This window comes from Odocoileus virginianus, chromosome 7 (assembly GCF_023699985.2).
Source record: "Odocoileus virginianus isolate 20LAN1187 ecotype Illinois chromosome 7, Ovbor_1.2, whole genome shotgun sequence".
Taxonomy (NCBI): Eukaryota; Metazoa; Chordata; class Mammalia; order Artiodactyla; family Cervidae; genus Odocoileus; species Odocoileus virginianus.
In genome coordinates, this window is record NC_069680.1 from 19,269,304 (window position 1) to 19,283,426 (window position 14,123).

At 53.1% G+C, this 14,123-nt stretch overlaps 1 protein-coding gene across 4 annotated transcripts in view; it reads right to left on the bottom strand.

Moving 5' to 3' along the window:
• Positions 1 to 14,123, bottom strand: part of HSPA12A (heat shock protein family A (Hsp70) member 12A) — a 169,385-nt gene that overhangs the window by 67,144 nt on the left and 88,118 nt on the right. Inside the window, exon 1 of one of the 4 annotated variants that reach the window (XM_020902695.2) lies at positions 8,443 to 8,900. The exons of the other annotated variants lie outside the window; for them this stretch is intronic. Within the exon in view, the coding sequence (XP_020758354.1) occupies positions 8,443 to 8,485 (43 nt within the window). The 5' untranslated portion in view covers positions 8,486 to 8,900. Of the gene's footprint in view, positions 1 to 8,442; positions 8,901 to 14,123 lie in introns of those variants that run through there. 4 annotated transcript variants of the gene reach the window in all.

Sequence of the window (14,123 nt, forward strand, 5' to 3'; positions counted from 1 at the left end):
CACCCAATTATAAGACTCACTGATGGGCTGTGCAAACATATCCCCAGGCCCCATTTCCCTGGTGGGCCTAATTTCAGAAAATCCAGGAATGAGAATTCTAATGACCCCTCCCCAGGTGATTCTTAAAGCTTTTCTTATCCTGTTCAAGTTCTTCATGAGCCTGACTCTATGAAACAGTCTAATGATCTCACGTTCTTGACTGCCTGTAAAACTCTCTAGTCTCCCTCTGCCCCCAGAGCACAGCCTCAGCAAAAAACCTTCTCCCGGCTGGAGGAAGCACAAGCTGGAATCAAGATTGCCAGGAGAAATATCAATAACCTCAGATATGCAGATGACACCACCCTTATGGAAGAAAATGAAGAGGAACTAAAGAGCCTCTTGATGAAAGTGAAAGAGGAGAATGAAAAAGTTGGCTTAAAATTCAACATTCAGAAAACTAAGATCATGGCATCCGGTCCCATCACTTCATGGCAGATAGATGGGGAAACAGTGGAAACAGTGGCTGACTTTATTTTTCTGGGCTCCAAAATCACTGCAGATGGTGATTGCAACCATGAAATTAAAAGACGCTTACTCTTTGGAAGAAAAGTTATAACAAACCTAGATAGCATATCAAAAAGCAGAGACATTACTTGGCCAACAAAGGTCTGTCTAGTCAATGCTATGGTTTTTCCAGTAGCAATGTATGGATGTAAGAATTGGACCATAAAGAAAGCTGAGCACTGAAGAATTGATGCTTTTGAACTGTGGTGTTGGAGAAGACTCTTGAGAGTCCCTTGGACTGCAAGGAAATTCAACCAGTCCATCCTAAAGGAGAATAGTCCTGGGTGTTTATTGGAAGGACTGATGTTGAAGCTGAAACTCCAATACTTTGGCCACCTTATGCAAAGAATTGACTCACTGGAAAAGACCCTGAAGCTGGGAAAGATTGAGGGCAGGAGGAGAAGGGGACAAGAGAGGATGAGATGGTTGGATGGCATCATCAACTTGATGGACATGGGTTTGGGTGGACTCCGGGAGTTGGTGATGGACAGGGAGGCCTGGCGTGCTGTGGTTCATGGGGTCGCAAAGAGTCGGACACGACTGAGCGACTGAACTGAACTGAGCTGAATGGCAAGTGATACAAGTTTTCTATTGTGGAAGTGATATAAATAAGACTCTTAAAATAAGTGTGTTAAAAAAACAGTAGGTCAATTTTTTAAATAATCATACAGTACATTACAGTTTGGGCGGTCGGTACACATGGTGGAATCAAATATGGGGAACCTCAAGCCGATAGAAAAGAAAATGGCAACCCACTTCTGTACTCTTGCCTGGGAAATCCCATGGACAGAGGAGCCTGGCAGGCTACAGTCCATGGGGTAGCAAAGAGTTGGACACCAATGAGTGCACACTCACAACAACATACACAAGTGGCTGAAGACTGAGAAACAGTTCCCTGAGGATAGGAGGTGCGTGAGGAGGTTTTTCTGAGAGGTTGAATTCTCTTCTAGTAACAACACCCCCACAAGCAAGGTCACGGGGTGGGGGGGATGCACTTAATTCGGTTCAGCCTCAGTTTCCCCTTGTGTAAAATTACCCACTTAATGGAGTATTTATGAGGATTAAATGAGACGTAAAAGTGAAGTGTTTAACACAGGGCTGGTGCTGAAAACTCCCTGCTGACTCAGAGAGTCCAGCAATGGGGAGTGGACCGTGTCAGCTGCTCCCTGCCCTCCACCCACCATGTGCTGAAGTCCCAAGTCCGAAATGCAGACATGTGAAAACTCAGTGATCTCAAACTTGTCTGCTCCCCCAAAGAGGTCCGGATGGAATAGTTTCTGGGATGGGCATCAGGACCAGGGCAACAGGAATTTTAAAATACTCCCCAAGTACTTCTAATAGGCAGCCTGGCTAGAGAACCACAGTGGTAACTAACACCAGGGGGTCTCCAGTGGCTGAAAAGTGTGGCTCCTGACACCACCCGCTCCAGACCAGACATGGAGGACAGTTGCCCTCATTCTTGCTCCCCAGCAGTGGAATCTGCAGTGTTGAGAAAGGTGTTGAAAGGCATTCAAAACAGCTTTCTGCCCACCCATGATCTCCACTATTTCCACAACAGAGCCAGCAGGCATCATTTGCCCCTTCCACTGACCAGGCAAGGAAAGCTGAGTAGAACCAACCCGGAGTCTTAGGGCTCCAAAAGCTACTTTGCTCCTCCAGCCCTCTGCACCTCTAGGGTACATCTGACCAACAGTGGGGACCGGGACTTATTTGCAACAAAAGGAACGCAGGAGGATTTGCAGAGTCCAGTCCGTTGGGATGGGGTCAGGGTCGTTTCTGAGCAGGGCTTGCTCTTCCTGGCCACCTCGTTTGCCCACCCTGCTCTCCTGGCGAGGCCCAGACCCGGGTGGGAGGCGAGCGCTCCCGGCCACATGCTGCTCATTCATTAAAGCCCTGGTTCCTCCCTGCCATTCTAATTATGCGCTGCGATAATAAAGACGCTTTCTCCCTCACCAAAGAGGCCTATTTGTGTGAGGAGAGCATTTCGCCCCCACAAGATTGAGTCGTCACTCACAGCCTTGTTGGAATCAAAGTCGCATCTCTTCAGGGGTTGATGGAGCCCCACCCGCCTCCCTCTCCAGCTTCCGCCCACTGCTGAGCATCTGAGTTTCTAGAAGCGCCCACTGCCCTGTGCAGTGGGCAGGACTGACTGAAGATGCCATTCCCTACTGCGGTGCTCCCTCACAGCTTGCTGACTGAGATGCACTCGACACACAGTAGGACACTTATTGAGCACCTACTGTGTGCCCTTCCTCAATTCAGTTCAGTTCAGTCGCTCAGTCATGTCCAACTCTTTGCAACCCCATGGACCACAGCACGCCAGGCCTCCCTGTCCATCACCAACTCCCAGAGTTTAGTCAAATTCATGTCCATTGAGTCGGTGATGCCATCCAACCATCTCATCCTCTGTCCTTCCCTTCTCCTCCTGCCTTCACTCTTTCCCAGCATCAGGGTCTTTTCAAATGAGTCAATTCTTTGCATCAGGTAGACAAAGTACTGGAGTTTCAGGTTCAACATCAGTCCTTCCAATGAATATTCAGGCCTGATTTCCTTTAGGGTGGACTGGTTGGATCTCCTTGCAGTCCAAAGGACTCTCAAGAGTCTTTTCCAATACCACAGTTCAAAAGCATCAATTCTTCGGCGCTCAGCTTTCTTTTAGTCCAATTCTCATATCCATATATGACTACTGGAAAAACTATAGCCTTGACTAGATGGACCTTTGTTGGCAAAGTAATGTCTCTGCTTTTTAATATGCTGACTAGGTTGGTCATAACTTTCCTTTCAAGAAGTCAGCGTCTTTTAATTTTATGGCTGCAGTCACCATCTGCTGTGATTTTGGAGCCCCCCAAAATAAAATCAGCCACTGTTGTTTCCACTGTTTCCCCATCTATTTGCCATGAAGTGATGGGACTGGAACCCTTCCTAAGAGTATGGAAATTAAAGGCATAGTCCCTGCCCACATTGAGAGAAAATGGATTGAAAGAAACAGCACAAGCTTTTAGGCTCTAGGACTGATCCCTACCCCAACTCTAGCATTCAAGATACCAAGTTCCTCAGAGGCCTCAACTGCCTCATCAACCAAATGAGATTAATAATAACACTCTCCAACCTCATAAGGCTGTTGGGCTTCCCTGAGTTGGGAAGATCCCCTGGAGGAGGGCATGGCAACCCACTCCAGTATTCTTGCCTGGAGAATTCCATGGACAGAGGAGCCTGGAGGGTTACAGTCCATAGTGTCGCAAAGAGTTGGGCACGACTGAAGTGACTTAGCAAGCACACATAGGGCTGTTGGGGGAGTCAGTGAGATATTCACATGTAAAACTGAACAGGAGCTGGGATCATCAAAGGCTCTGGACCACACAGCTGGGATCTCATCCGGACGGAGGAGTCTAGGAAGGCTTCCTGAGAAGTGCTCCCTGAATTGAGTTTTGAAGGATGAACAGGAGTTTGCTAGAGAAAGTGAGGATTTTCCAGACAGGAGGAACTGCATGAGGGCCAAAGGAGAGGACAGGGCTCTGGGAAATTCAGGAGATGATGCGGCAATCCTGCACAAGGGGTACGTCACAGTGACAGGGGACCTAGCTTCCAGGCAGATACGGACATGGACGCGAATCCCATGACTACAGCCCTACCTAATGATACTCGGAGCACCACTTCAGCCTTTTCTCGGCTCCTCTGGGAGCCACAACCAGCACCTTCCCCGTCCACCTGTAGTTTAGTGACCACAGGAAAGTGGGGCGACTAGTCACGCTCTATTAGTCACATACTCACTCACCCAGACACTCAGTACAAGTCCCTGAGGGCCCCGTATGTGCTGGCAAACCACCTCCTAACCCTCACTCAGCCCATTTCCAGCTGTGCCACGCTAACCCAGCAGCTTTCTCCTCAGCAAATTGGGGGCAAAGGGCCCCCTCGAAGAGTCATTCATCCAATAACAAATGTGTGTGCATGCTCAATCCCTTAGTTGTGTCGGGACTCTTTTTTTTTAATTCATTTTTTAATTGAAGGATAATTGCTTCACAGAATTTTGTTGTCTTCTGTCAAACCTCAACATGAATCAGTGATAGGTATACATATATCCCCTCCCTTTTGAACCTCCCTCCCATCTTCCTCCCTATCCCGCCCTTCTAGGTTGATACAGAACCCCTGTTTGAGTTTTGTGAAACATATAGCAAATTCCCATTGGCTATCTATTTTACATATGGTACTGTAAGTTTCCATATTACTGTCTCCATACAGTGTCCGACTCTTTATGACCCCATGGACTAGAATCCACCAGGCTCCTCTGTCCATGGAACTTCTCAGGCAAGAATACTGGAGTGGATAGTCATTCCCTTCTCCAGGGGATCTTCCCAACCCAGGGATCCTACCTGAGTCTCCTGCATCTCCTACACTGGTAGGCGGATTCTTACCACTGCGCCACCAGGGAAGCAATAACAAATGTGATCAGGGCTAAATAAGATAATTCAATACTCTCAGATTTTAGAATAAACTAAGTCCTCAGTAAATGTCATTATTTTAAATGGCTACTTTTATTATGATTACCTCTCAGGATGGTGGGATTCCCTGGTGGCTCAGACTTAAAGAATCTGCCTGCGATACAGCAGACCAGGATTCCATCCCTGGGTCAGGAAGATATCCTGGAGAAGGGAATGGTAACCACTCCAGTGTTCTTGCCTGGGAAATCTCATGGACAGAGGAGTCTGGTGGGTTACAGTCCATGGGGTTGCAAAGAGTCAGAATCCCATCTCCAAAGTCCAAAGCACCACCTCCAGAGTCACCCCCAATCCTGGCAAAACCCCTGCTGACTGTGCATTTTCTTACCCACCCTCCCACCGACCCTGGAGCAAACTACCTGGTTTCCACTGACCACATCTAGGCCTGACTCAAGTCACCATAGGAGCTAGCCCAGCTTCAGTCACCCCAACCCTGCTGCATCTCATCTCATCCTTCTAGGGCTCCAAGTGTCAATCAGCTCAGCTCTTGGCAGGGGCAAGATTGAAAGTCATCTCAGACTTTTCGGTCCAAAGCTCCAAGGGTTAAAGGGTGGCCCTTCTGATTTTACAAATTAACTAATTTAAATGTTCTATTAAGGAAATTTGCAAGCACATACAAAGCAAACAGAATAGTAATAAACGGTCACGTACCCACCACCCAGCTTCAATTACTACCAACCTGATATTCTTGTTTCACAGGCATCTCCCCAATGCCATTCCCACTTGATTTATTGGTAAAAGCTTTATGGCCAGCCCTTCCAGCATAGCCCACCACCCGGGATTCCCACTGCTCACAGGTCCCAACCACTTTGATGCCTCTGACACCAAGAGAAACCTTGAAATAATTCCCTGAAGGACAGTCATCTTTATGTCCCTAATAGAATGGTAATCGCTGGCCCACAGGGGCCATACAGGATGGTGGTAAAGGGCTGAAGCACTGGAATCAGACGGCCTGGGTCCAAATCAATACTTATTAGATGTGTGACCTTGGATAAGTCATTCTACCTAGGCTTAGATTTCCTACCCAGTAAAAGGACAATGCTCGTCACAGGTTTCTGATGCAGCTTCAAAAAATAAAATAATACATGTTCATGCCCAGCATAGAATATGCAGTGAGGAAGCCTTAGGAATAGATGTCAGGTGGTGGTTAAGCAGGCTTTGCTCTTAAGAGATACTATTAATATCTCTCATTTTATAGATGAAGGGGTGGAGGCCAGAGAGAAGCAGGGAGCTACCAGGGACTCTTTCTGTACCCCAAGTCCATGTGCCTGGAATTGCCACAGTGTACTCTGAACCGCAGAGCTCTGAAAGTGAAGAGACACCCTAGAACAGGCAGGCAGCAGTGGCAGTTGGCCCAGCACACCCAGCATGTATCCACATCCTGGATGGGGAGGAGAGGCAACTACACAGCGCCTGTGTGTGTGTGTTTGTGTGCATGTGTGTGCAGGGTGCGTGCTAAGTCGCTTCAATTGTGTCCCTACTCTCTGTGACCCCATGCACTGTAGCCCACCAGGCTCCTCCATCCGTAGAATTCTCCAGCCAAGAATACTGGAGTGGGTTGCCATGCCCTCCTCCAGATCTTCCCGATGGCGGGGATCGAACCCTGAGTCTCTTACTGCTTCTGCATTGGCAAGCGGGCTCTTTACCTCTACGGCCACTTGGGAAGCCCACCTGCAGGGTAAGGGTGCTAAATTCCATTCCTACCAGAGTGGGGCTGGGGAGGTTAGTGCATGTTTCTGCTCACTCTCTGATTGACAGCCCTACGGCCCACCTTGCATTGGGTACAGCCATTCACTCCTCTAGCAGGAAAAGCAAGAAGCCGGTTCCCTAACTTAAGCTTCAGCAATCCTTAGCCTTTCTGATGTCCCTCCTTTTCATCCTTTTTTTTTCCCCCAATTTAAAGGAAAAGGGTGGGGAAAAGATAAATCAAACCAGTTGCTGAGTGATGTTCAGACAAAAGACATCCTCCAGCCCACTGCGGGCGTTTGTCACCTCCTCCCCAGCAAGGGGAGGGGAGGGGGGCAGATTCGGGATGCTGCGTTTGGGCCCCGCCTGGACTCTCCACGTCCCTGCCGGGAGTGAGCGGTGTCAGGATCGCCCTCCCCCCAGCGCTCCCCCACCACTGCAGTGCCGAGTGGGGAGGCACCTCCCAGATCCGCAGGAACAATGGGCTGGGGAGGGGGCAGGTGCGGCTCCGAGGCAGCAAAAGGCGGGGGACACCGCCACAGACCCCAGGACTGGGAGGACACTTCTCGGGGCGGTTGTGCTGCCATCTGACTCAGTTTCCCCGGCTCTAGTGGGGTCCCCGCAAAGCCGGGCGCTCCTCCGCTGGATGAATTTTCTCTTATGCCTCCGGCATTTCAATTTCATCCGCGTTAGGAGGCTTGCCTAGTAGCTTCGGAAGCAGCCGCCGGGCTACGCTCCCCATCCCGCAGCTGCTCCTGCCGAGGCTTTGCAGGTCAGGGACGCGCGGCAGCCTCCGTGCGCCCAACTTTCCCCACTTGGGACCCGCAATCCTGGCCAGCCCGTCTCCTCTACTGGCGAAGCCCTGATTTATAGCTCTGGGCTCCAAGAGCTGCCCTTCTGCTTTCCCCTGCTTCCCGGTCCCGTCTCTCTCCTTACCCTCCTTCCGTCACCCCACTTTCTAAGCACAAACCACGCTTCCCCCAAGAAAGCTGCCCTGGCACATTTGCGAAATGCGAGCGTCTGTCCTCTGCACCGGGCGCCGTCTCCTCCCCGCAATCCCGGGCGAGAGGTGGCAGCGGAGCCCGCGCTGCTTCGCTTCTCCTCGGCCCTGAGAATCCCCGGGGGATGGGCGGCGATTGAGACTGGGATGCCGCAGGGCCCGGAACTACAGCCCGCACTCCGGGCGCGCCGCTCCCGGCCTCTGCGGGGTGAGAAAACAGGTCCAAACCTCTGACTCCCCCTAGTTCCCACCCCCGCCTCGCTGAGTCACGAAAATGAGCGGCCGGGGACACCGTATTACCCGTGGCCGGCCGTTTAAATGGCCAGCGCGGGCGTCCCCAGCAGAGCACTCAGGGGATGGCCAAGGGAGACGACGCTCTCCCAGACTCGCACTGGGCCCCGCAGGAGGCGACAGACCGCGGCGAGGGCAGCGCGGTATCCGGGAGGGGGCTGCGGTCTTCGCCGCAGCGCCCGCACCCCAGCCGGGAGCGGAGCACGTGACCGGCGGGCCACCTTCTAGTCCCCCCAGTCCCCCGGATCCCCGGCCCCGCCGCGGTGCTGCCCTCGGCCCTAAGAGGGAAGGGGGCTAGGGAAGGCCGGGATGGGGCCGCCTACTTTCCCGCGGCCCGCGATGGGGCTGCGGGGCGCCGGGCCGAGCGCACCCCCTCCCTCCCCGGCTCGCCCCGCCGCACCGCAGGACCCCGCGCCGCGCGCTCACCTCGGGACCCCGGGTCGCCGCCACCGGCCTCCTTGTCCGCCATGGTCGCGCAGCCCCCGCCCGCGAGAGGAGCCCCTGGCGCGGCGTCCGAGCCCGTGCAGGTCCCGGTCCGTGTTCTCGGAGGCGCTCGGGCCGGGTCTGAGCCGCCGGGCAGCGGGAGCACTGCTCTGACGAGGCCGCCGCCGCAGCTCGAGCTCCTCCCCGCGCTCCTCCCGGGCCCGCCCCGCGCCCCGCGCCCCGCCCCGCCGGCCCGTTGGGGAAAGAAGGCGCGGCGTCCGGCCCAGCCCGAGAGCCCGGGGTCCTCCCGCCCGGACCCGCCGCGCCTAGCCGGGCCCCTCCTTTCCGGGGCTCGCCCCTGAAGCGGCCGCGCCCGGGGTGATGAGCGCGCCCCGGGCCCGGTAGCTGGCCGGATGCAGGCGCGCGCTAGGCGCTCTGATGGGCGAGCGGCGGGGACTGGATGTCAGGCCCCTTGGCCCCGCGGCGCGTCCGGCCTTTGGAACGGAAGGGTGTGAAGTCCTGCACCAAGCACCGCACAGGCACCCCACTCTCCAGGGGACGCCTGCTCCCCCAGGGTTCCAGAGGAACCGTCAAGGATCCGCGTGAAGGCGGAACCCGGCGCTGCAGCGCTCAGGCCGCAGGCGGAGGACCAGCGAACGGGCCGTGCTCTGGGCATCACCGCGGGCATCAGCCTCCAGGCCACCTGCCGGACTCCATGGCAACTCGGAACCCGGGAGACGCCCGCTATGGAGGCTGAACCGAATCTTCCATATATGGGCTCCCGCCCGGGCCCTCCTTACAATCTGAGAATAACGACATTAATAATTCAGGAATTGGGAGTCAGTGATTCATTCTCCCTCTCCTCTGGCTCCACCACACATCGCACCACCCGCACCTGTTTGATCCTGGCCAGGTGGCTTTTGAGTCCGCTATGCAAAGAGGCAACGAGGCTATGATAAGATTCTAATGATCACAGTTACTGGATCCTTCCCCTAGTGCCTGACATCATGCTAAGTCCTTAAGAGCCTTATCTCATTTTCTCTGGAAAACTCTGAGAGGTCGGGACCAGAGATCCCCATTTTGCAGATAAGGAAACAGATTTGAAGGTGTTAAATGATGGTTCCAAGAACACACACAGCAAGTAACTGCCCAGGCTGGAATCCCACCCAGGTCAAAACCACCAGCTTCTCTGCCCTGAGATGGGCCACAGCTCCCAAAGGGCACTTAGCCTTTAGTCATCCTGCACTTGATTGATGGAGGATGGGGTGGGCAGAGGGCTACAGGGAGAGCCTGGAGACTAGGGTCTGCTGAGAAAGTAATGGTAGTGTGATGAGTTAAAAGGATGAACTTGTTATCTATCTGCATACATTAAAAATCTCAGGCTTCCTTAGTGGTCCAGTGGGTGGGAATCCACCTGCCAATGCAAGGGATACAGGTTCAATCCCTGGTCCAGGAAGATCCCTCATGTCAGGAGGCAACTTAGCCTGTGCGCCACAACTATTGAGCCAGCAAGCCCTAGAACCTGTGCTCTGCAACGAGAAGCCACGGCAATGGGAAGCTAGAGCACTGCAACTAGTTGCATAGTCACCACGCAACAATGAAGACCCAATGCAGCCAATAAATAAGTAAATAATTAATTTTTAAAAAGCCCAAATGTATGGTCTCTGGCTGTGTATGAAACCACAGGAAAGTTAGTTAACCTCTCAGAGTCTCAGTATTTTTATCTGTGAAATGGGTATGGCAGGAGAACCCACTTCCTAAGACTGAAGAGGACTAGATGAGATGATGCATTTAATATGTTTCACTTGGAGTCTGGCACAAGATAAGCAGTCCAGTAAATATTAAATATTATTAAATCAGAAGATTTTTAAAAAGTGGACAATGGCCAGTTGGGCAGGGCAGTGGGCAGTTAGGAGCACATGGAAGGGGGCTCCCAGAGTAGGGAACAGTGTCTTCCCCCAGAGAACTCTCCCTACCAAGGCAGCTTGCTTGCTGAGACTACGCCCCACCAGCTCAGAGGCAGACCCAAGAGATGATCTGGAGGCCAGGAGTATGTAGCACCCAAATGCAGGCAAGAGGAAGGGTTGAGGCAGCTGTTAGGGTGATAACCTGGACAATCAGGCTCAGGATGAAGAGTGGAAGGGCTGCCACTGGCCATGCATCTTCCCCTTTTGACTCATATGTCCTCTTTTCACAAAGATGGCCAGGCTGAGGCTCCTTGAGTTAGAATATGAGAGGGCAAGGGCAGCCCCCAGCCCTCTGTCTACTGAGCATCAGTGTCACATGGACACGTGCCTGTGTAGTGATGCCAGAAAGTGCTTTCTATTAAACAGGGTTCTGACTGAGGCTCTCTTGTGCTCAAAATCATGCTGGGCTCCCCTCTTCTATAGGAAAAAAAACCCTAACTCTTGAGAGAGACATTCAACACCTTTCACCATAGGGAGCCCAAACTTCCCCTTCAGTAGTCTCTTTCCCAAAATACTTTCCTCCACCAGCCTTCCTCGGCTATGGTCACAAGCTGCCTCCATCACTATGTTTGGTACCCCTTTCACTTCCCTCCTCCACCTGCACGTATCCAGACATCCTTCAAGGTCCCAGTCCAAAGCCATCAGTCCAAGGAAAGCTAGGATACCGCCCCCATCCCCAGGCTCCCGTGGTATTCTACATACGCACACCTCTACTTTTTCTCCTCCATCTACACTGTCTGCCGGGCTTCCCCGGTCACTCAGTGGTAAAGAATCAGCTTGCAGTGCAGGAGACTCATCTTTGATCCCTCAGTCAGGAGGATCCCCTGGAGAAGGAAATGGCAACCCACTCCAGTATTCTTGCCTAGGAAATCTCATGGAGAGAGGAGCCTGGCGGGCTACAGTCCATGGGGTCGCAGAGCCGGACACGGTCTGCTGCCCACGCAGCTCAGCACTCAGGAGGCTCCTCCGTTTATCTCCCGACTCCCACCTCCACACACAGGGCTGCACCTTCCTCCAGGGTTCCAGACCTCCTGAGCATCTCCCCAGGGTGTCTCCAGGCCCTCCCCACTCAACCAAAGCCCAACTCATCCTCTGCTGCCTCCCTCCCGGGAGCTGGGGCTCAGTAAAGGCAGCACCAGTCGCCAAGCCACACACCTGGGCATCAGTTTTCACAGCTCCCTCTGCGTCCAGCCGAGTTTGTTCAGTCTCCAAGTCAAGTGTTGCCTAGTTGACCTCGGAAATCTCCTCTCTGTCCTCATGGCCACCTCCTAGTCCAGGACCCATCATTTCTCATTTCTGTCTATGGGCCTGCAGGGCCCCCTTGCTGGTTGGAACCCTAGCTTCTGTCCTGCTCCCTCAGTCCATTCTGCAGGAATCCGGTTTGCCCTGCTCACCTCTCCAGCTCCATTTTTCTCCTGTGACTTCTTTCAATCCCTCCCACTCACCCCTGCCTCTCTTATGCTGGGATTTTCTTGTTGTTCAGTCGCTAAGCCGTGTCTGACTCTTTGTGACCCCAGGAACTGCAGCACGCCAGGATTCCCTGCCCTTCACTATCTCCTAGAGTTTGCTCAAACCCATGCCCTTTGAGTTGGTGATGCCATCCAACCATCTCATCCCCTGTCACCTCCTTCTCCTCCTGCCTTCAATCTTTCCCAGCATCAGGGTCTTTTCCAATGAGCAGCCTGTCTGAACCTAGAGAGCACCCTCTCTTTATTAAAGCAGCTTGTTTACTGAGACAACGACCTGTCAGAAGCAGCGGGCAGCCCCCAGTTCCCGCCTCCTGTCACCTGCTGTGGAAAGGCCTTGGGCGCCATCTGCCCTCTCTGCTGACCCCCAGCTGCAGTGACAGCAAAGCATGTGAGGAAGATGGCCAATGACATGCAGGCCCACGCTGTGGGCAGAGAGCGGACTGTTTTGATTTTCAGGGAGCGTGAAAGGCAAGGCACACGCTGCCCTGGGCTTGCCCTCGTGGCTTTAATAATCATCACGGTAATCAGGAATCGCCCTGGTGAGCCCGCTTAGCAAGCCAGGTGCTGGGTTGGTCTACATGCATCACCTCACCTAACCATGGAGGTGGCCCTCGCCGTTTTCCAGGAGGACATGGAAGCATACAAAGGCTGAAGCACCTGCTCGGCTTCCTCAGGCCATGAGCAGAAAAGCTGGATTCAAGGCCAAGTCCGGTTTTTTTTTTTTTATGTGAACTATTTTAAAAGTCTTTATTGAACTGCTTACAATACTGCTTTATGTTGTGGTTGTTTTGGCCCTGAGGCTCTTTGCTCCCCAGCCAGGGATGGAACCCGCACCCCCGGCATTGGAAGGTGAAGTCTTAACCACTGGACCACCAGGTCCATCTCTTGTCACCGGACATCAGGAAGGTCTCCCTCTGTCCTCCCTTGACGCCCATGGTCTCTCCCTAACAGCTGCCAGAACGAGAGCCATCACCCTTCTGTTGCCACTAGAGCCGGCAGGAACTGACCTCCCAACACCTCTTGACGCTCACTCCTTCAGCTCTCTCTTCCCTCAAACCAAAACACACACGCCACCCATCTCAACACCCCAAATCTGGCCCCGCCTCGGGGCCTCTGCTCTCCTTGGTCACATTCCCCAAGAGAGTCACAGGCCCTGCTCCCTCAGTGACTTTGGGGGAGCTGCCACCTTCCCAGCCCATTCCATGTAAGCAGCTGCCTCCTCCCGACGAGGGAAGGCAGCTCCATGAAGACAGGATGTTGAACCGAGGTGCCCACCTCTGTATCCCAGTGCCCAGAGCAGGGCCTGGCGTGGTGAGCACTCAACAAATTCTCCACGGTGGATGGACTGACTCAGTCAGTGAAGCCAGGCTCCGCCTGGCTGGAAGGACCAAGCCCACCTTCGGGATGTTACGCTGACTCCTGGGGGCTTTCCTAGACATTTCAGAGCATGTCCAGATTTATGAGAGGTTACTTGACTGCATGGAGCCCCTTGGACTGCAAGGAGATCAAACCAGTCCATCCTAAAGGAAATCAACCCTGAATATTCACTGGAAGGACTGATGCTGAAGCTGAAACTCCAATACTCTGGTCACCTGACGAGAAGAGTTGACTCATTGGAAAAGACCCTGATGCTGGGAAAGACTGAGGGCAGGAGGATAAGGGGGTGACAGAGGATGAGACGGTGGGATGGCATCAGTGACTCAATGAACATGAGTTTGAGCAAATTCCAGGAGACAGTGAAGGGCAGGGAAGCCTGGTGTGCTGCAGTTCATGGGGTTGCAAAGAGTTGGACACAACTTAGTGACTAAACAATAACAATAACAATAACTTGGAAGCAAGTCCCATCCAGCTCCCCTCCCACAGCAGCCTCCATATGATTTATTCTCTACCCTCTGGGCCAGTGATGATGTCCCCAATTCTACCAATATCAATTTCAGGGTGGACACTTGAGTCCCAAAAAGAGACCCTGGCCAGAGCCAAGTTACCGCCTTCCAGCGCCCTCATGCTGGTCACTCCAGCCATGTGGATCTGTCCTCAGGTTTCCAAAAAGCCAACGTCTCCACCGGGAGCCCATTCTCCACTCATTTTGCTAGGCAAACCCCTCTCCTCCTCCAGGTCTCAGCTTAGATGTCACTTCGTCCAGAAAGCCTTCCAAGACAGCATGAGGCCCTCCCCTGTCTTCTGCACCTGAATCCCCAAGCCTTCCTATCCTCGCACTTGTCACAACTTAGGGCTCAGTACTATTAAC